Below are 25922 nucleotides of genomic sequence, written 5' to 3' on the forward strand. Positions count from 1 at the left end.
TCATGTCAGTCAACACCACAAACTGGCAATAAACTAAACAAAACGTTCTGATTCTGAAAGGTGTAAATTAAATGAATGTAAAATACATGTGACTGTCCTTAATGGTTACACGAATGTTAAGCTAAATAAATATATAACTAGTATACTATAAACTTCTTAACTTATCAGATCACACACACCCAAACTGTTGAACTTCGCCCAACTTCCTGATCGCTAGAGGGCGCTGACAAGAATGTTAATTCGGAAACGAGACGTAGAGCCGATGCGCTCACCGGCCAATCAAATCCTTCCCTGCGCAGTAGCCTCAGCCAATAAACGACCACCTTGTTCGATTTAAAAAACAGTCTTCAGGGGTTAGAGCGTGTGTGCAGTTTAGTTCAGGACAGTTTTGAAGTTTTCAGTCGAACCATAAGACGCGTCAACGATCGATCTTTTAGTTTGAAGTTTAAGGTTTAAGGTAAGATGCTTTTATGTTTGATTTCATGTAAAGAAGGGTTTGCACTAGTGTTTGTTGTTGACTTCCGCAGTGTTATGGTAATAGCGCTCCACCGTTAGTTTGAAACCACCTACCAGATATTAAAATCTTGTTTTTCTTGGACAACCTGTTAAATATATGTTGTGAGCTGTTTAAATGAATCCCAAGGTATGTCAACAATACCAATTTAACTGCATGTGTTCGAACAAGATCATTGTTATTACATCTGGAATAAAAACAAATCCCTTCAGCGGGATAAACGATAATTTCTCTAAAGTGACTGGTTTTTATCATTTTACCGAGCACATTATCACCATAATGACAAACACTGTACTTTTGACTACATGAATTCTGACGAGCCTTCTGATGTATTCTACATTTACAAGTCCCTGAAGAAAACTATCATTCTTACGTCACTTCATCTTTATCTGAACTCTTCTCTTTTTAATCAATAAAAAAATAATCTTAAGCTTGCCCTTTACAATATTTGTAAATATTGCCATCCTCTGTTTTTTGTTTTACAGATAGCTCAATATGGAGTCTCGCTTTGCACATCGTCGAGAGCGAGACGCAAGCGTGTCAATGCTCAGAGTGAAAATGTCTCGTAGAAAATCTCAGTCGCAAAAAGAGAACCGAGCAAACCTGGTGAATCAACGCCGGCAGCTTGAGAAGATCTCGGAGCAGGACATCTCTTGTCTGGACTCCAACATGACTGTGTCTTCTCACGAAGAAGACTCACACAAGGGTGTGAAACCTGCCAAAAGTATGTCGTGTTTATAATAAAATCAAATTTTCTTTTCTTTTCTGAATATTAACCATTCGTGTTTTTTCAGACAAAGCGGTTGAAGAGCGAGCGAAACAGCTTGATAGATGGAGAGAGCGTAAAGCTCTTGAAAAGGAGAAGCAAAAGCGGGAAAAGGAGCGTAAAGGTGTATTCAAGACTGGCGTCTATCATGCGAAAGACACTCTAGTCATTACATCTGTTCCATCTACGTTAATCAAACCCAAAGAGGTGAGCAGAAGTCGCCATTAACTTGTATTCTCGTTCCATCCGTAAAGATAAACGTTTTCTTTTTTTCTTTTTAAGACCAGACCAATTGTTGCTCCACCACAAAGCAGCGGCAGAGTAACGCGCTCCATGAAGCAGCAACTTCAAAAGGTTAAACATTTACCCATATTTTACAAATCCTCAGCATTTTATTTCAACTCTCACTACATTTTATCACAGCCGCTGAAGATCCAGAACGTAAATACGACAGGAAACAAAGGTTCGTTATCTATCTTTGTTGATGCATATTTATGCACCATGTCTTCTTTATTCTCAAGTAAAGATCACGTTTGCTTTTTATTAGGGAAACCAGAAGTGGAGAAATCAACGAAAACACGAGCTGCACAGACCAGAAACAAAGCTGTTATAGGTAAGTTACAGCTTGAGCACCAAAGTAGATCTTTTTGACTCGTCTTACGGTTTCATCTTGATAGAGCCTGTGAGAGCCTCCACCAGATCTGCCACTGCAGTGAAAAACAAGCAGAACAACAAACCTGCAGGTTGTCAGTTTTTCTTATTTTCATTAATATGAATTTATTTATCAGAAGCAAAAGTGCTGAAAACCATAATGACATTACTGCAGATGATGAACAGTCACAACATACAATTATTATCAAATCATTTTGTCAGTCAGTGTGACTAATGTTTTGTTCTCTGCAGATTTGAGAACGACCAGAAGCAGAACATCTGCAGATACTGTTCTGCCTGCACCTGGTAGATCCATGCCAGCGGGTACTTGTATAAATGCACACTACAAAATATTTATTTCTCTCTTGACACTGCAGAATTTGAGTTTTAATTTGTTCACTCCCATTTTAGAAGATGCCTCATCTGCCACAGAAGTTGATCCTGCTCAGTCAGATGTAAGTAATTTGAGGTGGTTTTCTGGACACGAGGAGTGCACCAGTTATTCAAATGAAAATATTGTTGTTTTTTCCAATATAAATATATACTTGGTTGTGTTCAGCTTTTGAAGGAACCTGAAGAGGATAAGATGGTGGTGGAACCAGCACAGGATCCCTCCTCATTTGCTCCTGATGGATTTATGTTTGAAGCTCCCACAGGCTTGTCATCTTTTAAGTTTGAACCCCTCACTCCTCGCTCAGCAAATGCATTCCCGATGCCAAGGTTTGTTGATTTTCAGAACAAATGTTAAACATTTTTGTTGTGCTTTTATTTCTCTTTTAATACATCTTTTATTTTTTGTTCTTCAGCCCCAGCCTTCCTGTTGAAACTAAGCATGACGTTCCTTACTTCAGGTGGAGTAAACTGACCTAGTTTGAATTTTCAATAATTATTATGGGATTTATGCAAAAGTGGTACTTTTGAAATTGTGCTTAAAGCACAACTAATTTGCAAACCCAAGTGTCCTGTTCTGTGTTGGGGTGGAAATGTGTCCAAGAGGAGTGTCAACAGGTTGGACGGGTTGATCAGAAAGGCTGGCTCTGTGGTTGGAATGAAGCTGGACTCACTGGTGACAGTTGCTGAGAGGAGATCATTGAACAAACTACTGTCCATCATGGATGATGACAGTCATCCTCTGAACACTGTCATCAGTGAGCAGAGAAGCAGAATGAGTGCACGAATGCTCCTACCCAGGTGCAAAACAAATAGACTCAAGGATTCATTCATTCCTCAGGCTATTAAATTGTACAATTCTGAGTTCAGGGGCAGGAGTGGAGTGAGAGTATCTGGATGTTCTATGTTAATCTTTGTATCCTTTGTCTTTGTTGTTTTTCTTTGATCTATGTTCTTTGTCTTTATCTTTAGACTTAGATTGTGTAATTGTGTTCTTTCTCTTTATTTCTCTTGTGCTTATTTTATTTTTATTTATTTATTTTTTATAAAAAATTGCTGTATGTATTGGCTACTGGAAAAAACAATTTAATAACCACATAATGTAAATATTTAATTGAATATAGTTTTATACAAACGGACACATTATTATTACAGTAGAGGTCCAAGATCATTTTATTATGTAGTTTACCAGCTGAGTTCAATGTGTGATGAACCATCTCAAGATATTTTTAAATGCATGTTAAATGTATTTTAGACAAAATTTACACCAAAATGGAAAAATGAACAATGCAAAACTCAAAGTGAATAAAATAAATGACTAAAATAAGCATGTGCCGTTATAGTCTTAAATAATCGATGGCCTTATATTTGCTCCTGCTTTTATTATGATACAAGGTATTTATACTTATCCCTGATACATTTGTTGATGAATATCTTCTGTGCCAACAGGACTGAACTTTCCAACGAGACTGAGAAGTTAACCACTCTGTGTACTTCCTGGGAGGTTAAGGTGGAGGATGAGTCCATTCCAGTAGAATGTAGGTGACGCCTTCAGTTCTGCACAAGAGCAACTAAGTCGTTTTCTTACATGCGCTTAACTTTTTTCATTTAGTCCGAGATCGTATGAGGACTGCTGTGGGTTACGCTCGGCTGCTGATGAAGGGCCGGTTCAACCAGTTCCGTGGTCTAGTGGACGACTGTGAGCTGCAGCGTGGAGAGAAGATCACGACTCCCACTGACCTGCAAGGTTTCTGGGACATGGTGTTTTATCAGGTGAGCTCGGAAGGTGCTAGATGTGGGAGGAAAAGATCATGACGGTATTTATCTTGTGATGTCCCAGGTCGAAGATGTCAATAAAAAGTTTGAGGCCCTCGTAGAAGCAGAAGCACGAGGCTGGAAGGAGGAGAATGAGAAATCAACACGGCAGAGAAACATGAAGGTGACTTCCTCATTGTTGTAATATATAGAGTTCTACTACACAAGTCATGACTGGTCAAGTGTTAAGATTGGTTGTTAAGAAGGACAATACCAACATTACACCAGAAATATTGCACACTAGTCCTGAGCAGACTCTCATAACTTCACACTGCTGCCACTGACGTTTGTTTGTTTTAATAGCAGTTATAAAGAAATTAATATAAAGATAATTTAAGACCCTTTTATATTTCAATACAAATAGCAAATCTCTCCTATCATCGTGTTATGTTCTCAACATAAAGCTTTTATCCCTTTTTACTTTATTTTTACTATGGAAACCAATAAGACGGCGCTTGCAACTTGAACTGATGATGTCACATATAAACCACTCCATTATCCTATCAGACGAGAAGGGGCTTTAAAATTCACTAATATTTGAATGTAATGTATACCATTAAAATCCGCCAAAGCTATATACAAATATTATTGGAACAACTGGTAATAAATGATTCAAAACGTAGGTAAGAAAAAAAATCACTTTGACCATCATTACAGTAAATGTGGGAAATTATGTCCGAATATTACGTTTTTCTACTTTTATAAATTAAGAAACCAATCTTTTTTGAGTCATAAACATGTCAATAGGTATACAATCATGACTTTTTATTAATTGTGTATATATTTTTTAACTTTGCAATGATTCACTATTAGAAGAAGAATACCAATGATGTTGAGCAGCACCCAAGTCCTCCTGCTTCAGAGGGTTCTGATATCATGTCGGAGGACGGACCTTCAGCTGCAGCAGAACCTGCCAAGATTCTCACCTCGGTTGCTCCTGATGGACCCGAGTTAAAAAATCTCTCTTCTACCCCAGCAGAGGAATTTCAAACACCAAGGTCACAATCATCTTCTGATATTCAAACTGACTTTGGTTCCCTTTGCTTTGCATCTAAATCACAACGTTTCATCCCCAGACGTGCACGTCTTCCACCCTGTGATGAGCATCAGAGAGAATCAAGTGAAGTTTCTCATCAAGCACCTTCAAATCCAGACGATGGGCTCGAGTCACAGCACGACGTTCCATACTTCAGGTAGAGAAGATGATGCCTTGAAGTGTGTTGCTCTGTGCTCTGAACGTCTCAATGTGTTCTTCAACAGATCCCAAATAATCTTGGAGACGGAGAAACTCACATTCCTGAGTGCTCAGTGGCAGCTGAAGGTGGATGATGAGTCGATCCCAGAAGAAAGTGAGCATGTCCCTGCTTTGGTTTGATCCGTCTGGTTGCTTCACACTCACTGTCTTTGTTTTCCTCAGTGAGGGATCGTATGAGGACGGCTGTGGGTCAAGCACGGCTGCTCATGAAGGAGAGGTTTGGCCAGTTTGGCGGTCTAGTGGACGACTGTGAGCTGCAGCGTGGCGAGAAGATCACCACCTGTAGCGACTTGCAGGGCTTCTGGGACATGGTTTATTATCAGGTGAGTCTCTATTGACGGACACTTCAGTGCCATGATACGGGAAACTAGGGGCTGTGTACTCGCAAGAAACTGTCAATCATGATACACAACAGCGATAAGATACTTTGTGATACTGTAGGAACAAGGATATAGTTGTAGTATTGTCCGAGTACTTGACTCTGGTGTTAGGGAATTTAAACGAGTTGTATCTGCGTTTTATTTGTTTTGAAACCAAAATATGTCCAAAACATTAGCCTTAAAAGCTGATGGAGTCTACTGTATCCTCTCGTCCTAAGTCATCGCCGGGACCTAGTTCCTGAAGTTGTGCAGGGCGTAATGACTGTTGCCATCTAGCGGCAATAAGTTTAATTGCAACACAAAAACAAACAAATGCTGAATATTTGCATGTTAATTAAAAATAAAAACATTAATTTTTGTACACAATTTATTAAAATCTACACTGTAAAAATATGAAACATTGCTACTACAAACCCAGGAACATTTGGATCTGTGACTCTCATTAAAGAAGGATTTTCTTTGCTTCTGCTTCACAGGTTGAAGATGTAAACAAAAAGTTTCAAGCCCTGAAAGACGCAGAAGCACGAGGATGGCTGGAAGAACACAAGTCGCCACCACGACAGAGAAAAATAGTCAAGGTAATGAGTCGCAGGCGTTTGCTTTTTAGGCTGAAGCAAAAGGTTGTCTAAGATTAAAAAAAATTTTTTTTTAACAAAACATCATTACTGCAGAAATGAACTTTAACTTAAAGTGTAGTTTTTAACTTCATTATCACATTAATTTAAAGCAGCAGTAAGGTGGCAAAACCTTTCTAGATTTTGCAGAGTCGGCATTGTTTACGTTTTAGATGACATTTTTTTAGAAATTCAAGTGTTATTAACTCTCCTAAACTCTCTGACAGAAACCAGCAGCTGTAACTCAAAAAGCAGCAGGAACCAAAGCAGCTGCCAGATCCCGCCTGGCTGCCATCAAAGCAGCCATGAAGGCCAAACAGCTGGCGGCCGAAGCGGAGGTGGCGACGAGCTCTTCTAGTGTTCCGGAGGATGAAGCCCCTGTGAGCTGCGAGGAAGCACCGCCTGCCCAAAGTCCAGCCAAAGCCTCATGTGAGACTTCTTCAGTGATCTCTGAATGTTTTTTTTTTTTTTATTCTCTCAGTGCAGCAATGATCGATGTGATTATCCATTCGTGTGCAGGTTCCGTAAGGAGATCTCACCGACTCAGTGCTGCTGTGACACCACGAGACTCTCCTCGCTCCAGCTTACTCACCCCAAGACGAAGGACTCTGCGCTCGCTTGCTCCGGTACCAACCCTCGAGTCCCTCTGTGCAGCCCAGCGGTCAGAAGCTGAGAGCCTCCTGGAGGAGGTGCCTCTGCTCCCTGACGTTCACGTTACCGTGGAGACAAAAGAAGCTGCCAGTTCTGACCCATGTCTGTCTGCTGATGAAACCACTGCAACCTCGCCCACCAAGATCCTCTTCACTCCTGCTGGGCCGGGATCCACAGAGACGGAGAAGTCTGGGTGTCAAACGCCGGACAGTTCAGTTGTCGAGGTAAAGCAACTCTTGGAGCAGAGGTTTGTTAGGCGTGTGTATTGGCAAGAATCTGGCAATATAGGTGCAACAATGCAATATATTGTGATCCTGTAGGAACAAGTATACATTTGTAGTATTGTCGATTACGTGACTCTGGTGTTGCAGAATTTACAGACCACATGACTCTTGATGAAGTCAGTCTTCTGTTTTGAAACCAAAATGTGTCCAAACATCAGCTTGTATCCTCTCGTCCTCAGTTGTGGCCAAGATTTCATTCTTCCTTAAGCTGTGGAGGTTATAGTGCCTGCTGCCAACTAGTGGCTGGACATTTAATTGCAGCAGAAAATTGTCAAACAATGTGAATATTTCCATGTTAATTATAAATTTAAAAAATCTAATTATTTTATTTGAGACATACATCATGATCAAAAATGTAATTGTATGGCTTGAAAAAAATGCAGTGCTAGTATTGTAACAAAAAAATCCAATCATAGCTCAGATGGTAGAGTGGTTGCCTGCAGTCCAAAAGGTTGCAGGTTCAATCCCAGCTCCAGACAAGCTTGTGTCGTTGTGTCCCTGAGCAAGACACTTTACCCTGATTGCTCTTGGTAGACTTGGCGCGTGTGTGCAGCATACAGTATGTGTGAATGGCTGTCAAAGCGCTTTGTGACCCTGGTCTAGAAAGGCGCTATATAAATAGAGATTATATAAATGGAGATTATTAATATTTAATGGTATTAATATTTTCTTACACTCAATGATTAGCATTAGAAGATCTTTTGTATTTTTTGAGGTGAAATAAGTTGCTGAATGGTAATGAACCTCCTTCGTTCCGCAGGACGCTCCTGGGCTGGACTTTGAGCGTTACCTCCTGCCCTCCAGCAGGTGCAGCCTGACTCCCAAGAAAGTTGCTTCCCCTCTGAGTCTGGACGTGGAGATGGAGAGTCCGTCACATCCTGAAGACGCTCCGAGCCAACAGGAAGCTGGTATGATTCCAACTTGTGGTTTATCTTTGTATTATTAACGGTTCGAATGGTTTGTTCCTTAGGTGTCCGAGTTCACACATTTAAACCACTGTTGTCATTTTTCTAACAGCACCACAGCAACAGGTTCTGCCTTTGATGTTCCCGCTGCAGTCACCGGTGCCACTGGTGAGTCCCTTTTAAATGTATCTTTTATTTCCACTGGGTTGTAATGAAGCTTAAGACAAACTCACTTTCTATGTTCAATTGTTCTTTTAGGTCAATTCAGCTGATGCTTCTTTGCTGCTCTTTACCCCAAACCTGAAGGACAGGATACGAGAGTCGGTCTGTCCCAGTGACCTGATGGTGTTCACCCCTCCTCTCTAGTGCTTCTTTGGTTCTTTTATGCACATTTTTTTTTCTTTTTATTCAATTTTATTCATCTTTTATTTGTCTGGCTGTTCACAGGTCAGCTTCTCAAAAAAAGTGTTTGTACAAATAGTATTTTTTCATTTTTTTTACTACTTTTATTCTACTTCAAGCTGTTCTTTGACCACTACCTGTCTGCTTTGATATGTGGTTTGTATATATTTTTTAAACTGTAAATAGTTTTTAGGAATAAAGACCACGTGAAAGTGATTTGTTTCATTCATCAGAAACGTTAGTTTACTTTAAAAGATCAGTTTACAAACCCAATATTTTCATTTAGCATGTTTTTACAAAGTAAATTAAAGGTCACTTATCATTAAATGTGTCAGGATTAAGTACCAGCATAACAAAATAATCATTTTGTTGTGTTGAAAGGTCAGAATGGAATCAAGTAAATCAAATTAAAGAGAATGAGTGACTCGTACATTTAAGTGAACGTATAAAAATAAATTTAATGAGATCTGAAGTGCCTCGGTAGAAAAGGTGGTAACGGTGCTTTGGTAACAAGCTGGTATTCTAAACATTCATCATAAGACATTGACTTTATTGGAAGAAAAAAAGTGAATAAGTAAATTAAAAAGGCAAAAAAAATTAAAAGGAGTAAACTAAGAACGTCAGTAACAGATTACGATACCTCTAGTTCTGCTCAATCACCCAGCAGCCACTGCACTCTCTCTCTGATAACTGAAACAATTTGACACCACCAGACCTTCTGAAAACTTTAATTTATTTTAGCAAAAGTAGCTCTATGGTTCTGTGAGAACATTCAGTCAGTCAGCTGGTCACGAGTGTGGACTTGCACCGTCAACTTCAACAGTCTTTTTCTCTCAGAGAACATTAGTGCGCTTCAGTGACTGCGTCACTTACAGTGTGTTCCGAGGACGGCTAGAAACGATCCAGAACCGGACGAGCGTTTTAAACGCTTCGTCGACATAGAAATGATCGACAGACGAAATATTGCATAAAGAGTCCTGCTGCTACACAGAACTGACCCGGTCCATCGTGACTTCTGGACCGGAATGTTTCGGACCTCCGGAGTCAGAGCGGCGTGACGAAGAAGTCTGCAGGTTTGGTGAAGCTGTGGTTCTGCTGGTTGTGGATCTCCTGCTGCTGGATTATCTGGCGCACCTCCTCCTCCAGCTCCGGAGGGATGATCAGCTGGTCGTCGGGGTCCGGCTGGGCCGGGGCGTTGAAGTATCCCCCCTGCTTCCTGGCGGGGGCGTCGCTCGCCTCCTCGATCACATCCTGGTTGCGGCCCTGACGGGCGACGGAGCCGTTGGCGCGAGAGCGATGCCCTAGAGTGCCGGGCGGCGACTCAGTAGAGAGTTTGGGTGAGGCCGGGTGTGGGATGGGGGAGGGGGCTGAACCGGAATGTGAGGAGTCCAGGTTGATGGACTTGGGGGCGTGTCCTCGGGAGTGGACGTCAGCCTCCACTTCCACACGACTCCCGTTGGAGAAGACGCCGGCGATGGGCTCCTCGTCCTCGCTGTCCAGCCCGTTGTCAGACAACGCTCCGGAGAACTGTCTATGGAAGCCGCTGCCCCCTGCTGGTCTCTTGCCCCGGCCCACTGGGACACACTGTCCGGGGAGGGGCTCCGAGTGAGGGTGCGGGTCTTCCGACGAGGCGGTGGATCCGACTTCGCTGCTCATCTCTGACGTGCTGAACTCGCTCAGCTCGCTCGCCGTTCCAGATGAGGCGGGAGGCAGCGGGATCCCCTCCCCGGACGGGAACTGCAGCGGCCCGGACCCCGGGCCCGGGCTGGGGGGCGGCGGCGGCGGCTCGCAGAAGCAGCAACAGTCCTCCGTGATACTCAGCTGGACCACCACAGCGCTCAGACTGTCGGTGCAGCCGGAGCTCTGTGCCAGAGTCACCAGCTTCTTCGCCGCAGCCAGAGCGTCCGGAACATTCCGCACCGCGTCCACCGCCTCGCTGGGAGACAGCGATTCCCACAATCCCCGGCTGCCGACCAGGAAGAACTCGTCTTGCGGAGTGAGGGTCACGGTGGTGACGTGAGGTTGCGGGCTGACGGCCGGACACAGGAAGGAGAATCCCATGATCCGGGTGGAGTCGGTGACTCCGCCCACTTTGAGGTCCTGCAGCAGAAGAGTTTAGAGTCAGAACTGAATCCAACTCTGCCATCAGAATATTGAGCAAATGAAACATTTCAAATAATGAAACCTTGACTTAAATCATTGAAATGTTTTTTTTTTACTTTTCAATTTTTTTCTTAATAATTTAATTGGAAAACTGGGACATTTATTAAATGTATTTATTTTACACACAGGATATAATATTCTTATTCCAATCATTTAAAAATATATTTTCTAAATGTAATATCTTTTAATTCGTAGACTTAATAATTCAATATGAAGTGTATTGGAATTAGAACATTAAACTATGTGTAAAACAAAACTCCTGTACAACATTTTAGATGTTTTTGATAAAAAAAAAAAATCCCTTTTAATATAGAATAGATTGCCTTGGTTTTTAGCAACATTGAAAAGTCAAATTTAATATTCTGAAGTCTCTGATATACTTTCTGGTCGTACCTCGCTGACGAGGGCGTTGTGTTGACGCACTCTCACGAGTTCGTCCTCGTCGTTGACGGTGTGGACCTTCGAGAGGTCCACAGCTTTTCCGTCCCGACACAAGACGGCGCCGCAGCGACCTACGTTCGCCGCCTTCAGTGTGAAGCAGCCGCCGAGCTCTCCAGATGCCAGGGGGTCATGACTGACGTGGCAGAGCGCCGCTGAGCCGCCGAACCTTTGACCCGCTGTGCCTAGTTTCCTGCAGGTGAACACAGGGAGTACACTAAGATGAACACATTTCTGTTGAGGTTTCAGATGAGAGGGAAGTTTGAGCCTCTTCATAGCATAACAGTTTCATTAAAAAAGATAAAATGAATATTATATTTTCATTTTTTTAACTCCTTTTTTAATATTTTTTCTGCTTCGTAGTAAACAAGGTTTTGTATAAATATTTTTTTAAATGTGAAAGTAGTTTCTTTAAAAATATATTTTAGATTGCAGCAACAATTTTGTGATTAGGAAAGCAATTTAAAAAGTATGATGTTTTTGGAAAGTAATAACATCCTATAACATAATAATTACACAAGTATTAAGACAGTAATAAAACACAATGGATGAACATGTAAAAACGTGTGACCAAGATGGAAACACTGCTGCTGGTACCTCTGCATGGTGAGGAAGGTGTTGCTCATGGAGTCGTGCCGCGCACCTCGCTGCAGCTCTTCGGCCAGAACATCCCCCATGGTGCATTGCAGCAGGTATGGCACTTCCACGTTCCTCTCGCCGTCAAAAACACCGTACAGACACTCCCGGATTCCACAGAACGAATCCTGGGCCAGAGCAGCGACACACAACCTAACAGGACAAGAACCACATCAATAACCAGCAATGGTGTGTTCAAGTAAATTGTAATTCCTCTAGGGGCATTCTTTGTAAAGAAAGAAGTTCCTGGAATAAGTTTTCTTGAACTGAACAAAAAAAAAAATCAAGTTTGACTTTAGTTGCGTAACATTGAAATGTAAGGCACTGATCTGTCATCGTACATTCAGTCAATATTGAAAACCTAAAACACCTCAGTGTTTGATTCATTCAACTGACTGATGATGAGAAGCCATCACTGCTTCTCTTCCATGATGAAAATGGTTTGTCGTGGTAGTTGGTTAAAAATAATTGAGTTAAAGAAAAAAGAAGGAATAAGAAAAACATTTTTTAAATAAAGGGAAAAAGTGATTAAAAAAAGACAAAGAGAAAACAAAGAAAATTTAAATAAATGAGAATCAAAAGAAAACCAGGTTGTGCTGCTTCAGAAAGAGTCAGAAGAAAACTGGAGTCGAATGATGGGAAGAACAAGAATGTTTACAGACAATAGTCAATTGTCTTTTTGGACTTAGATGAAGACGAAGACAACTTATCTCCAGTGGCTACATTAAAATGAACAAACATTTTAGTCTATAAAAAGAACAGATTACTCTAAAATAATCCCAACTCTTAGTAGAAAATGAGCGAAGTTTGGAATTTTAATGGGTCACATGACCTGAGAACTCACTTGTTCTTGAGTCCAGAAGCCTCTGTAAATCCGTGACTCCAGACAGCCGGAGCGCCGTGACTCTCCGTGACACTCGGAGCGGACAGACACGGATCCACCCGGAAACATCGGATGTTGCTAAGAGGGGGAGGAGGGGTGAGTCTGGGAGGACATTGAGGAGGGACAGACGGTCTTACTTGAGCAGCTCCAGACTCTTGTGGTCCAGGTTCAGTCGCGGGTTACCGGTCAGATCCAGCTCCTGCAGCTTTGAAGGCAGCGACTCGGGCAGAGACACGTCGATCAGCTCGTTGCAGCTCAGGTCCACACACTGATGGCGGACATACAATAATTATGTAATGTAATGTATATAATTATATAATAACGTCACACTGAGCAGCAGGTCATGTGACCCGGGGCGCACCTTGATCTCCGGCAGCTGCAGGACCTCCGGGAAGGCGTTGATGCAGTTGGAGTGAGCAGAGAGGGTGTGGAGCCGGCGGCAGCTCAGGATGGTCGTGGGAACTGCTCGCAGCTTGTTCCCGCTCAAGTCCAGTTCTTCCAACTGATCCAACCGGGCCAGTTTACTGCGGACCAGAGTCCAGTTAGAGGGTATCAAGAGCCGAGGGTCATGTGACACTTGTCGTCTTCGTTTCAGCCAACAACTTCTAGCAAATCACGCTTCAGTCTGTCGCAAGGCTGTAACGTATATGTTGCGAGTCTGCATCGTTACAGATGTTACAGATGTGTCGCTATGTTACAGATACGTGGCGAATATTGCCGGTGTGTTATGAGTCCGTAATGAGTATGTCGTAAGTCTGTCACAAATATTATGTTAGTCTGTTACAGATACTGTGAGACACTGTTACGAGTCTGTAAAGCGTCAAGGTCACTTAGGTCTGACCTGGCGGTGAAGGTCTGAAGCTGGTTGAAGGCCAGGTGGAGGACTCGGAGGCGACTGTGTCCGGTCAGCAGAGGAACACACTTGTCTGTCAGCAGGTTGTTTGTCAGGTAGAGCTCCTCCAGGCTGCTAGAGCTGGACTCCTCTGAGAGCCCGGCTGCCGGGAGACTCTCAAGCTGATTGGCCGAGACATTGAGGAACCTCAGACTGGAGGGAGACAATCATGAGAGCAGACGTCCACCATGAAGGTCCAATTGAAGTCTAGACCTGTGGTCAAGTTACCTGTGAGCTTTGAGGAACATGCTCCGAGGAAGCTCCGTCAGCTGGTTGTGCTGAAGGTCCAAATACTCCAGCGCAGACGGTTCTGGTCCATCTTCGAGTCCCTTCAACTGGTTCCATCCAACCAGCATCTTCTTCAGACTTCCACTGGACAACAACCTGAACACACAAGCCAGTCTTCAGACGTCGGGCCCAAAACCTCAGAGGCTCAACTGGTCTACATAGAGTCTCTACTCGACATCTGCGCTCATGCCAGAGTGAAACTCACTGTGCAGGTAGCTTGGTCACTCTGTTGTGACTCAGGTCCAGATGTTCCAATTGGCCGACGTTGCTGACCCAGTCCGGTACGGAGCTGAGCTGGTTCCTGAGAGGAGAAGCGGTCAGATCATCGTCTCCACAGAAACTAGTTGAGAGCCTCTTACCAAGACAGGTCCAGCAGTGCCAGGCTCTGCGGGTCAGGCTGAATGTCCAGCTGCTGTAGCTCTGCAATGACATCACAGGTTGAGTATTGAAGAAATACACTGGTATCCCGACAGAAGTTCTGGTACCGTTGTGAGCCGCATGGAGGTTCTTGAGGGCGTGGCCACCGACACGGAGCAAAGAAAGTTTGTTTCTTTCGCAGCGGAGGATCTCCAGTCGAGTCAGTGTCCGGAGGTCCAGCTGCTGGAGTCCTGCGTCTCTCAGGTCCAGCTGAGCTATGTGGACCAGCTGATCCGGGTCACCCAAGGTCACGGTTTGCAGCTGGTTCAATCTGAAAGTACAGTCCAGTTCACATCAGTGAAAAGATTCCACATGAATCTGTCATCGATTGATTCATTTTGTTAAATCGGAACTAAATTCCAAATGTTACATTTTTAATTTCTTTATTTCAATGAATAGTTGAATTTGCCTTCGTTTCCTGAAATGTAATTAAAAAGGGTGAATATTTCAGAATTAATACAGTACATTTTATTTTTTAACACAGAGTTTTAATATTATAATTCCAATAATTCTAAAATGTTAAATTCAATATAAATATGTTGGTACAACGGTGCCTCCTGACAATACAAAAATGACTTTCAGCCAATAATGTGACACGTGATGATCATGTGATGACACAGAAGCACACGATCATGTAGCTTGGTACTCTTATCAGCTGGCACAAATGAAAAACACTGAATATGGAAAATGTATTTTAATATAATGAGTCTGAAAATTGGATCTAAAGAGAAGTAAAAGTCTTTATAGATAATAGAGAAACCCTTTACGTCACCTGAGGTCGATGTGTCGCGCTGGCAACCACTGCAGTCCGGCTAAGTCCAGCACGGATATCTGGTTCCCGGCCAGACAGAGTCTCTCGAGGCCGTGCATCTTCTCCAGCACGGAGGGAACGACGCTGAACTTGTTGAAGGTCAAGCCGAGCTGCAACAGAGATTCCAGAGCCGACAGCTCAGCCGGCAGAGACTGCAGCAGGTTTCCATCCAGAAGCAGAGTCTGCAGGCTGGACACCACAATACAGCTGTTAAGGAACCACTAGAGGGCACCGGAGGTCATGTATGCACTTCAGACAAAGTTCTCACAGCAAGGTTGTACTCTGGACCAGCATTAACATTGATATGAAAGTATATCAGAGCCACGAGAAGATTGAATGATTCAGTTTAACATATTAAACTACACATTTTTATTATGGAAATGTTTTTTTAATTTTTTTTTTATTCAATAATCAAATAAAAAACGGAAAACTGGAATATAGAAATTATTTTCTTTATACAGTTTAATCCAATACCAATAATTAAAAAATAAATAATGATGAATTAAATACTTTTTAAATAGTTTTTTATTGAATTATTACATTATTATTACATATATACTGTATATCCATAAAATTATTCAATTCAAAGTTAATTCATTTTAAAATACAAATAATTAAATTCAACAAAAACAATTGTTGAAAAAAACCAATTCAATGCTTAAAATTTTAAATATTAAATTCAACCATTCAATATTCTGGAGACACTGATATGCTACCATACATTATCATCATCGACAAGTTATTCGAGCATACTTGATTATTGTGTGGGTCCAGTCAGCCACTGACCACTGCCACACATGAACACAATTTACACACACAGGACCCTCACCTGGTCATGTTGCCCACCTCTGCCGGCACACACTCCAAAAAGTTCCCCGACAGGTTGAGCTCCGTCAGAGAGGCAATGTCACACAAGGCCTGGGGGAAGTGGTGGAGCCCGTTACTGGCCAGACTCAAACTCTTCAGCTTACAGAACCTGCAGAATGCAAGACACAGTATTAGTGACGCACAATCCATTTACATGCCAGTGTTTTAGTGTGAAGGGGGTTCACCAGAAACATGACAAGGCGGGCTTGCAAGAGTGCCTCTTATGACAGCTAACATATCTCAGACCAGGACAGAGTGGTTAAAGTCGTTTCATTAGGATTCAACTCTATGAAGATACATTGGTGACTTTATTATTAAATCAATTAATGTTGCATAATAAAAAACAATACTTTCAATTAAAAAAAGTCCTTTTGATTAACAAACCTCAATTAAAGACAATGACGGTTTAAACATTTTCAAGTTTTCAAATGCAGAAAATATACTTGAGAAAAAGATGGTGTTCAATTTTACTTTTGCAATTGAAATATTTTTGTCCTTGATAGTAAAGGGTTATTTTTAACTGAAGTATAGTCAATTTTTTCATAAAAATATTGTTTATTGAGGCAACTTTTCTGAAGAATGTTTTTGTTTGATTTGGGGTTTTCAGGATTGAAGAAATTCAATTTACAATTAAAGCGAGCTTTTGTTATAGAAAATGTTTTCGTACTGTAGTACCTTTTTTGTTTTGGCAACCTCTTTTATTAAATATTAAAGACACAAATCTAGCTAAGAGACACGGTTGTCTAACCAGTGCAGACACCAACAGGTCACCTCACCTGGTCAGGGCTGGGACTCCTCTGTGCGGCGACATGAAGTTGTTCTTCAGGTTGAGGTGCGTCAGGTCCTGGCTGTAATACAGCTGACTCGGCAGCTCCTCCAGGCTGCAGCAGGTGAGGTCCACCGAGTTCACTCTCTGAGAGGAGACCTGAGACGGCAGGAGCTGGGTCAGCTCGAGTACAAGAACCTCAGTCAGCACACTTCCTGTTACCTTGGATGCTGAGCGGAGCCAGCGCAGATGTTCCGTGTACGAATCAAAGCTGACGTAGTAGGTCTGACTCTGAGGAGCCGCCGAGGTGAGAGCCAGACAGTGACTGTGCCTCTTCACCTCCTCCACCTGCAAAACACAACACCTGTAAGACTCCCTGAAGGTGGCGCTCTCCAGTGATTCAATTTTCCTTTCATTGTGTTTGAGTCAGAAGCACTTTGTCAATATTTGTATAAAAGTGCCACCGGAAAAAAATGAATTATCAGCCAGTCATGTGTCAAACCAACAATCACATGAACAACATAGAAACACTGGTGCATCAATTTATCATGAGGGATTGAAAAGTATTGTCTGTTGCTACTAACATTTTATAATTAATTTACAAGGCTATGAATGAAAAATGTTTAGAAAAATAATTCTTAAATTATTAGAATATCAAACTCAATGTAAAAAAAACTCTGCTTTTGAAAATATCCGATTTTTTAAATGTAATTAGTTAAAAATCAACCTTTCAATCAATAAATCGTTAAATTAAATTATTTTCAAATAAATAATGTAATGCATATATATATATTTTTTTAAATCAACAAATTTTCTAATTTTCACATTTATTCAACAAATGAATTTTGTGAGGGCACTGATATTCTTCCATAACCGAGGCTCCTGGTCTCTACATGAGCTGATCAGGAACAGGAGCACCTCAGGGGACAGTAGTGGCCCTTCTTCTCTTCACCATATATACTTCCCAGATGCAGCGCTAATAGACTCAGGGACTCATTAATTCCTCTTGCTATTAGATTGTATAATTCTGAGATCAGGGGCAGGAGTGGAGTGAAAGTATCATGATATTCTATTCTTTTTAATCTTAGTATCCTTTTCTTTGTGTTATTTTAATTCTATGTTCACATTTTGATCCATGTTCTATTATGCAATTCGTCATCCCTTGATCTTTGTTCTTGTTTTTAAGATGTCTGCTGTGAACCGGAAACTCAATTTCCTGAAGGAGATCTCGAGAGGGATTAATAAAGTCCATCCATCCATCCATCCATCCATCCATCTATCCATCTATCCATCTATCCATCTATCCATCTATCCATCTATCCATCTATCCATCTACAGACGTTTACCCAAAAAACTGCTTGCTCCCTCCCAATTTTTACCAAAATACAAACATGCATCTTGAATTTTCCAAACTTCTTGGCAGGCGTGTGAAGGAAAAAAAGCACTAGAAAAGCAACTGGAGGATCAACTGGTACCTTTCCTCCGATCATTGGCAGGATGTGCATCTTCCCGGTGTGGGCGTGTTTCACGGACGACACGATCAGGCAGGTTCCGCTCAGAGTCACCTGACGCCTGGACCAGCGGTTCACGGGCAGCGCCAACTTCCCCTTCCTCACGTTGAAGACTCCGGAGAGCTGCACTCGCTCAGAGCCGCCCACGCTGCGAGGTTTGCCTGCAGGGACGCACAAGGACGAGGGGGGGTTAAGATATGAGCAGGATTTACTGAACGAGCCTCCTCCCTGTGGACCGGCTCTTACATAAGTGAGGCCTGCGGGGAGAGAGGCTCCGTGTCGCTGACTCGCTGGCGCCCCCAAATGTCTCCCATTCTGAATAGTGAAGTGGACAAAGTGTCTTGTGTAGTCGAGGCTGGGAGTCAAATTTACTGCTTATGCAACGCATCCCACAAAACTGTAGCGTCAACAGTTAAAGCCAGAAACACTCCCTCACCCTCCACATTCTTCACTGAGGACTTCTCTTTCAACGCTTTCTACGAGCAAAGTCTCATGTGCTGGGGAAGTATTCATTTATCATATTAAGTTGGGTTCGGATTTAAAGTGCATCAAACAATAAATTACTTGAAATGAAAGATCATTTTAGCATACTAGATTATATTTGGATTACTGATTAAATAAATACAGTTTTGGATTTTTAAAAGTTTTTTTTTTTTGGTTAAGTTTGTTTTTCAATCATCCCGATCGTTCAGGTCAGAAGTGACAGTTTCTGAGAATGAAAACAAACTTTCAAATGATGTTGACAATGTTACTACTGAATAATTGATTAATAAGATTGATGTATCTGTAGTTAATGTATCTGGCTGTTGGGCAATCAATTATTTATTCTATTTGGTTTAAATATTAGTGAAATGATGTTTACTGTGATTAATATGTTTAATAAATACTTTTATACCCAACATTATCATATTAATTCTTGGTTATTTACTGCCGCAATGTTTTAAAAATGTCAAACCCTATAAAACTATTTAAAGAAAACCAATATCGTTAATTACCATATAAAAATGTTTCCAGACCGTCCAGCCCTAGTATGACATGATCCTAAGGAGGCAAATATACTGAACTGATAAGTTCACTGAGAGGGAGTGAGACAGAGAAAATCTTTTAAACTGTTCCACGGTTAAAAAACTTTCAGTGATGTTGAATAACTTTAGATGTTAAAATTGTACTTATCTTGAAAAAAAAAGAAAAAAGGCTGGTTGTGTTCAAGTTTCTGCCCATTAAAGAGATGTTTGTCCTCGCCACTGTCGTGATCGTGTCTGACCTGTTTTTTTTCCTTATATAAAGTTATATAAACTGTTATGATTTAACACTAAAACTTTATTGAATTGAAAAACACACACTTTTTAAATAATCCCACAGACATGAGATCAAAGAGACAACGTGACGTAAATATTTGCTCTATCCGTTCGGTCTGTCACATGGCGACATGCTGATCCGCCCCCGAGTGCGAGCGTGACATGAAACTTCATCAATGGAGCGAGGCTGTTTTAGCGTAAACAATGGTGTGGAATGTTTGCTCCAGGACCCGCCCTTCCCGCAGCCGAGCGGCCTTGGGCGCTGCCAGTGTTGACTCAAACACACACACACGCACACACACGCACACTCAAACACACACACGTGTGTACATGCCCTTTCCTTCCTGCTGCAGCTCCACAGAAGAACTTCCTGGTTCTGTCAAGTAGCTGACAGAACGCTCGGATCTCTGAGATGCTTGTGGTGGTGAACACCACACCGTCATCACATCAGTCTCCCTCTCTCTGGAGTTAGGGGACCACAGGGTGACATGAGGTGAAGACTGGAGTCCAATGACATGAAGTTCGACTGCAGTTCGACAGTGAAGCTGTGACCTCTGCGGCCTAGAGTAGGTGAAATCTGAGTTCCTATAAGGTCGAACCAGCCGTCAGCAGAGGGTGTTTGTGATGTGCTGAGTCAACCGCTGGCTCAGCTCCACACATCAGCATTCAGACAGTGAAGGGCACATTGCGAAGACCACCTATTTGCAATAACAAACTTTTATTATGCAGTTTATTCGACAGTTGACAAGTCAATGTCTGGTTGTTTTAGTAGGTGTTTAAGAAAACTGTATCAATATTAAACAGCACTGTATCCATTGTTTTTTATTATAAAACATGCCCTTTCATTTGGCTTTCAAATCATATTTAATTTCTTTAAATTCCTTTATGGTTTATATTTCAATAAAGTGTTGTATAAAGTTAAAGAATGAGATTTTTCTTTATTTACAATTAACACTAGGGCTGAACAATTATTGAAGGAAATATAATTGCGATTATTTTCCGAAGTATTGCGAGAATTTTTTCAATGTCCTCTTTTTTATGGATTTCTTTTAATCCAATGCAATGAATGATTAACTTTACATTAAAATACATATCTCTTTGATTCTCAAGATAAAGTTATTAAGTAATTTAGCGCACAGACACAAGTCTGGATTCAAATGTACGAACCAATGTCAGGATGTAAAGTTGTTGAAAGCACTGTAGTTTGTTTCTTCTGCTGCTCTTTAGCTTCTTTAGACGTCACTGATCAACGGGTTAAAGCGTCTCTCTCCGCTTGTTGTGCTCAGCACCGCTCGCAAGTCATTTTGTTGGCTTGAAAATTTAACAAACATTAAATAAAATCGCAACCTCCATTTTTGAATATCGCGATTATATCGCAAATGTGATTGATCGTTCAGCCCTAATTAACACCCAAATAGTCATGTTTATTCATTTTTGCCTTTCAATTTGACTTCCGGCCGCTAGATGGTAGCAGTTATCACAGCCTCTGCAGGAATGCGGAATTAAATCATTGAAATCCCTTGAGATCTCAGTGGTGACTGAGAACGAGAGGATACAGTTGACTCCAGCAGATTTTAAAGCTAATGTTTGGGCATATTTTGGTTTAAAAAAAAATTAAAGCAGTTACAACTTCGTCAAGAGTCATGTGATCTGTAATTTCAGCCACCAAAAACAAGAGTGGACGTTGATGGTGGGTGATTGAGATCATGTTCCATGTACTAATACCTCAGTTCCCCGAGAGTGTCACAAGACCGCTTGGCTTCTAAATACAGAACCATGAAATTCAACTAACATTTGTCGGTCAGCAGCACGACACAAGAGCAGAACAGGCTACACACACACATCTGTTGTTGGAGGCAGAGGTGGACTCTCAGCTGTTCTTTTCTAGTCACATCTCACTGCTGATTCCTCAGCTGCATGTCTGCGACTGGAGGCTCATTGGGTTTTTACCTTGAGTCATGTTACTGAATCATCAATCCTTAAGGCAACAGTGGATCAATAAGCTATTTTCAGTTGGTTGTGGAACAACAAACGGCTATATAGTTTGATACAGTAATTTCGATAATTCGTTTGTAAAAAAAAAAAAATGATGTGTTGGCATTAGAATAGTTAACCATGTGTTTAAATAAAAATCATTAATTTTGAAAATATTCAAACTTTTTTTTTTTTTTTTTTTTTTAAATCAACATATTCAAACTTTTAATATTGAAATGATGGAATTAAATTATTCTAAATTCTTGAGGAGATTATATCAATTAAAAATGTGTCTTTGGGATAGTTTGAGAAAACACCAGTCAGGAAAAAACGTGAAATTCAAGCCCCTAATCCGTGACCCCTAACATCTATGCAGAGTGAAAACAAGCTCACAACAATATTTTAATCCCAGAAATCTCTCCCCTAATCTCACAACAAGAAGCTGATCGATAACAACAACATGTGTACGTTTGTCTCCACACGTCCAGATGTGTCCATTCAGGTGACGGGGGGACCACAACAGTGTTTTTGTCCCGTCAGGACAATAGAGCTCTCGGGACGGACAGTGCCAGTGAGCAAACACAATGGCAGCACTCAAGAGCGCCCTCATCAACAACTCCACTCCAGTGGCCCCTCAACGGTGACTGGTTTACAATCATCCTCAGGAGTCCATCCATGAGTTTACAGTGTCTACAGTGTGTGAGGACGAGGATCCACTGCAGTTTTACACCATTTAAAAAATCTTAAGAAAACACTAACACTAGCAGATAGTTATTATTAAGTTTTTGCACATTAAAGACAATATGTCTGAATATGTTTTGCTTCAAAAGAGTTTTAATCATAACAAACATTTTGTTAGATTTTGTCAGTATTATTTAAAAATTTGTTATTGTATTGATGCCTATAACCAACTATTGCGTGCACGAATGCTGCTCCCCAGATGCAAAACTAATAGACTCAGGGACACGTTCATTTTTTGTGCTATTAAATTGTACAATTCTGAGTTTGGGGGCAGGAGTGGAGTGAAAGTATCTGGATGTTCTGTTCTATGTTAGTCTTTGTATCCTTTGTCTTTGTTGTTTTCTTTGACCTATATTCTCTTAGATTGTGTCATCTTGTTTTTCTCTTTATGTTCTTCTTATTATTTTATTTTTATTTATTTTTTATTGTTTATGAAAAATTGCTGGCTATTGGAAAAAACAATAAAGTTTTACCTTACCTGGCCTTATAATTCTGAATTTCAGGGCAGGGGTGAAGTGAAAAGATGATGTATTCTATTTTAATCTTTGTATCCTTTTCTTTGTGTTGATCCATGTTCTTTATAGTTGGATTTTTAAGAGTCTATCGTGTGTGTTGCTGTGTGCTCGAAAACCAATTTCCCGTTCCAGAGGGATTGATAAAGTTTATCTATCTATTGTGTTTACCAAGGATACTTTGAGTAAGTCTTAGTTAACACATTTTAATAACAACACATTTAAAAATTACGCTTCATTTTTCCAGTTTACAAAAAAAAAAGGTCAGTCAGTATGACCTTGTAATGCCTTTATAGTTGTTTGCTAGTTTTTTTTTTCTATTTTGTAAACTGGAAAGTGAAGCCTAAAGTTCTGATTCACTTGACCCTTTTTCAGAAAAACTGAAAAAAACACTCATAATCTTGGTCATATGGTGTCACGTGACTTCAGTCAGCCAACATTACCTCTGCCATAGAGGTTTTGGTGCAGAGGTTTGGTTTGACACTAGTATAACCAAGAATGGTTTGATGGATTTTCCTGATATTAGAGTGTAGCCATGAGCACAATGTTGGACATTGGGGTGTTTTCACTAATGTCAATTGTCAATTTTAGGTGAGAAAATGAGATTTTACATGAGCAAAATATATACATTTTTTCAGGTCAATCCAGGTACTCACCAAAGTAAAAGCGAATCAAGCAGCCAACCTCAGGGTTCATGGCCTCCTCTTGCACCCTCAAGGGGTCTTTGTATCCCAGGTTGGAGAGGTATTCAGTCAGTATCTGCAGGGGTCTCTCGTCACCCTGAAGCCTCCTCACAGGACCCCCGTGCATCTGGATGAAGAGGGCCGGGGTCGGGCTGCTGGTGGCCGGCTCCATCCACTCACTGCTTCCTACAGGGGTCTCAAGGTCAGACGGGACTGGTGACTGGTTGGACAGGGGTCTGGACAGAGAGCTGCTGGTGCTTTTGGAAGCAGGTTTGGGTGAACTTGACACGTCTGTGTCCGGGGTTGCTGGACTGGGAGAATCCGGGACACAGCCTGGCGCGTCCGAATGACTCGGAGACGAGATCAGGTCTACCTCATCCGACGAGCTCTCAAAGGGGTCGGGACCCTCGTTGCTGCTGTCACAGTTTGGACTCAACGCTGCAGACGAGTCCGTCCCTAAACCAAGACCCTCGCTGAGAGAGTCCCGGTGCTCCGTGCTCCTGGGTCCACCCGAACTGAAGTCCTCGCAGGTGCTGCTCTCCAGGTCCGACCCGGAGTAGACCCCATAACTGTCGGCGACACTGAAGTCCACGCCGATATCGTTCAGGCAGACCTCAGACGAAGAGTTGCTGGTGGTTTTATCTTGCAGGAACAAACTAGAGGGAACTCTCGAGTCCAGGTGTCTGGACCTGTTGGACTCACTGAGGTCCAAACTGTCTGTGCGCCCACTAGCATCCGCGTGGTCCCCGACGTCAAGCAGGACTTTGCTTGTACAGTGAACCCTCACAACATGTCCAGCTTTGCTCCCCTCCAGTCTAGAGGCGACCTCCGCGGCGGAGGTATCCGCCGTGCAGAGCACTGGGCGCGGGTAGGAGGGCGCCAGCCAGTCGTGGACGTGGATGCAGCCCCGCCGGAGATCCGCTCTCACCCAGCTCTTGTCAGAGGCCTGGAGCTGCTTGGACTGCTTCTGTCGGAGGAACGTCTTCCTGTCCAGGCTGAGGGTGCTCAGGGGAGAGGCGGAGGGAGCGGCGGGCTCTGCGGAGGAGAACCCGGAGGAGCCGCTCGTCGACGGAGCTCCGAGGGACAGATTCCGCTTGTGCCGCTGCCGCCTCTTGCCGAGCAGAGAGTTGACAGAAGTGCTGCTGGTGGTCGACATGCTTTTCCCCGCTCCGCTGTTGGCCACCTGGTTCTGGTAGATCCCGTTTCGGATCGCGATCTGGAGCAGGGAGGTGCCCGTCAGACCCTTGCCGAAGAGTTTCGCCTCAGCCCCGCCGCCGCCCTCATCCTCCCCGATGGAAGGTCTCTTAGACAGCGGGGGTAACCCACTCGGCTTCAGGGGACACGCGTCTCCGTTACATTCCGGCGTCCCTGGTGAAGTTAGCAGCGCTCCAGACTCGTGTTCCTCCTTCCCCGGGTCCATCCCGGCTAGCGCGGGCAGGTGACTGTTAGCTTAGCTCCGTATTCAATGTGTGACACTCGGTGTTAGCTTAGCATGCTAACGCGCTACTACGACCTACAGAGTTCTCCCGCTACATTAACACCAAATCATGGCTCGCCTGGTAGCCCGGTGTGGACCGGCTCTCGGAGTTGGTGAAACGCTCCTCTATAACGGTCGCCATGGAAGCCTGGACCGCAGGAAGATGCACTGAAGCCGGAGAGCGACGACTGACGGCGGCTAGGGCGGGTCTCATTGGATATGAATTATGGCGCATTCAGGGCGCGATGAAAGCTCGGAATTTGGGCAATTCCACAGCTGACACGTCATGACGCAACGACGACGAACTTTACATGAAAGATAAAAGCAACACACACATATAGAATCTATTTTAAATAAAGTTGGGCTTTCGAATTGGTAGCGTTCTATAATATACATATAAACTTTAAAATGGAATAAAATAATATAAACATCTTTGTAAAAACTGACTTAGTTTGGAACCTTATTCTAGAAAAAATCTGTAATAAAATGGAAGCTTTAAACTTTAATTTATTCCTTATGATGACAAACAATGACTTTAATAATATCCGATATGTAATAATAGAACTGGAGTTACATTCAATATTTAATGTTGCCAAAAACGCTTTGCTTACATTAAAGAGTTATACGAGATTTTTAAAAAACAACATGTCAAGTAAATATTGTTTGACAATGATATGAAAAGTAAACCGAAGAGAAATTGTTTTGGAATGCAATATTGAAATATTAAAAGTCTGGCTTCACAGAAACACCTTTGTTATTTCCAACAAATAAAATAAATGCAATTTATAATAATTATTATTGTTATAATTTACCAAACCAAACCAATATGTATATATCTATTTAAAAAAAAAAAATAATTTATTGTTTTTCACTTAAAATGAAGACGTTGTGCTGAATTCTGGAGAAATGCTCAAAAATGTATTATTTATACATCTGAA

At 42.0% G+C, this 25922-nt stretch overlaps 2 protein-coding genes across 3 annotated transcripts; one reads left to right on the top strand and one right to left on the bottom strand.

The window, feature by feature from the left end:
• The first annotated feature begins 360 nt into the window (after positions 1-360).
• dlgap5 (discs, large (Drosophila) homolog-associated protein 5) lies at positions 361-8781 on the top strand. 2 transcript variants are annotated; one of them, XM_087785136.1, is made up of 24 exons: positions 361-457; positions 1000-1238; positions 1309-1487; positions 1563-1634; positions 1704-1743; positions 1828-1893; positions 1958-2023; positions 2184-2255; positions 2343-2386; positions 2491-2651; positions 2738-2782; positions 3771-3859; positions 3934-4094; positions 4162-4260; positions 4950-5134; positions 5213-5329; positions 5397-5485; positions 5554-5714; positions 6248-6349; positions 6613-6814; positions 6905-7260; positions 8081-8228; positions 8338-8393; positions 8484-8781. In XM_087785136.1, exons 2-24 carry the CDS (start codon positions 1010-1012, stop codon positions 8589-8591), a joined length of 2847 nt encoding a protein of 948 aa, XP_087641262.1. In that variant the 5' UTR covers positions 361-457; positions 1000-1009; the 3' UTR covers positions 8592-8781. The 2 variants fall into 2 exon arrangements, with proteins under 2 accessions (XP_087641262.1, XP_087641263.1); XM_087785137.1 differs by having other exon boundaries at positions 4953-5134.
• A 562-nt stretch (positions 8782-9343) lies between these two features.
• Positions 9344-25325, bottom strand: LOC148086957 (PH domain leucine-rich repeat protein phosphatase 1-like). The gene is made up of 17 exons (XM_087785132.1): positions 23481-25325; positions 18264-18460; positions 17011-17136; positions 16799-16947; positions 15985-16131; positions 15117-15344; positions 14413-14615; positions 14287-14347; positions 14133-14228; positions 13868-14023; positions 13589-13792; positions 13109-13271; positions 12885-13015; positions 12709-12825; positions 11826-12017; positions 11184-11421; positions 9344-10727 (listed from the first exon to the last, which is right to left on the bottom strand). The coding sequence occupies exons 1-17, from the start codon at positions 24925-24927 to the stop codon at positions 9672-9674; spliced, it is 4911 nt and encodes a 1636-aa protein (XP_087641258.1). The 5' UTR covers positions 24928-25325; the 3' UTR covers positions 9344-9671.
• Between the last annotated feature and the right edge of the window lie 597 nt (positions 25326-25922).

The sequence above is a fragment of the Callionymus lyra genome, chromosome 2 (assembly GCF_982586985.1).
Source record: "Callionymus lyra chromosome 2, fCalLyr1.hap1.1, whole genome shotgun sequence".
NCBI classification, from domain to species: Eukaryota; Metazoa; Chordata; class Actinopteri; order Syngnathiformes; family Callionymidae; genus Callionymus; species Callionymus lyra.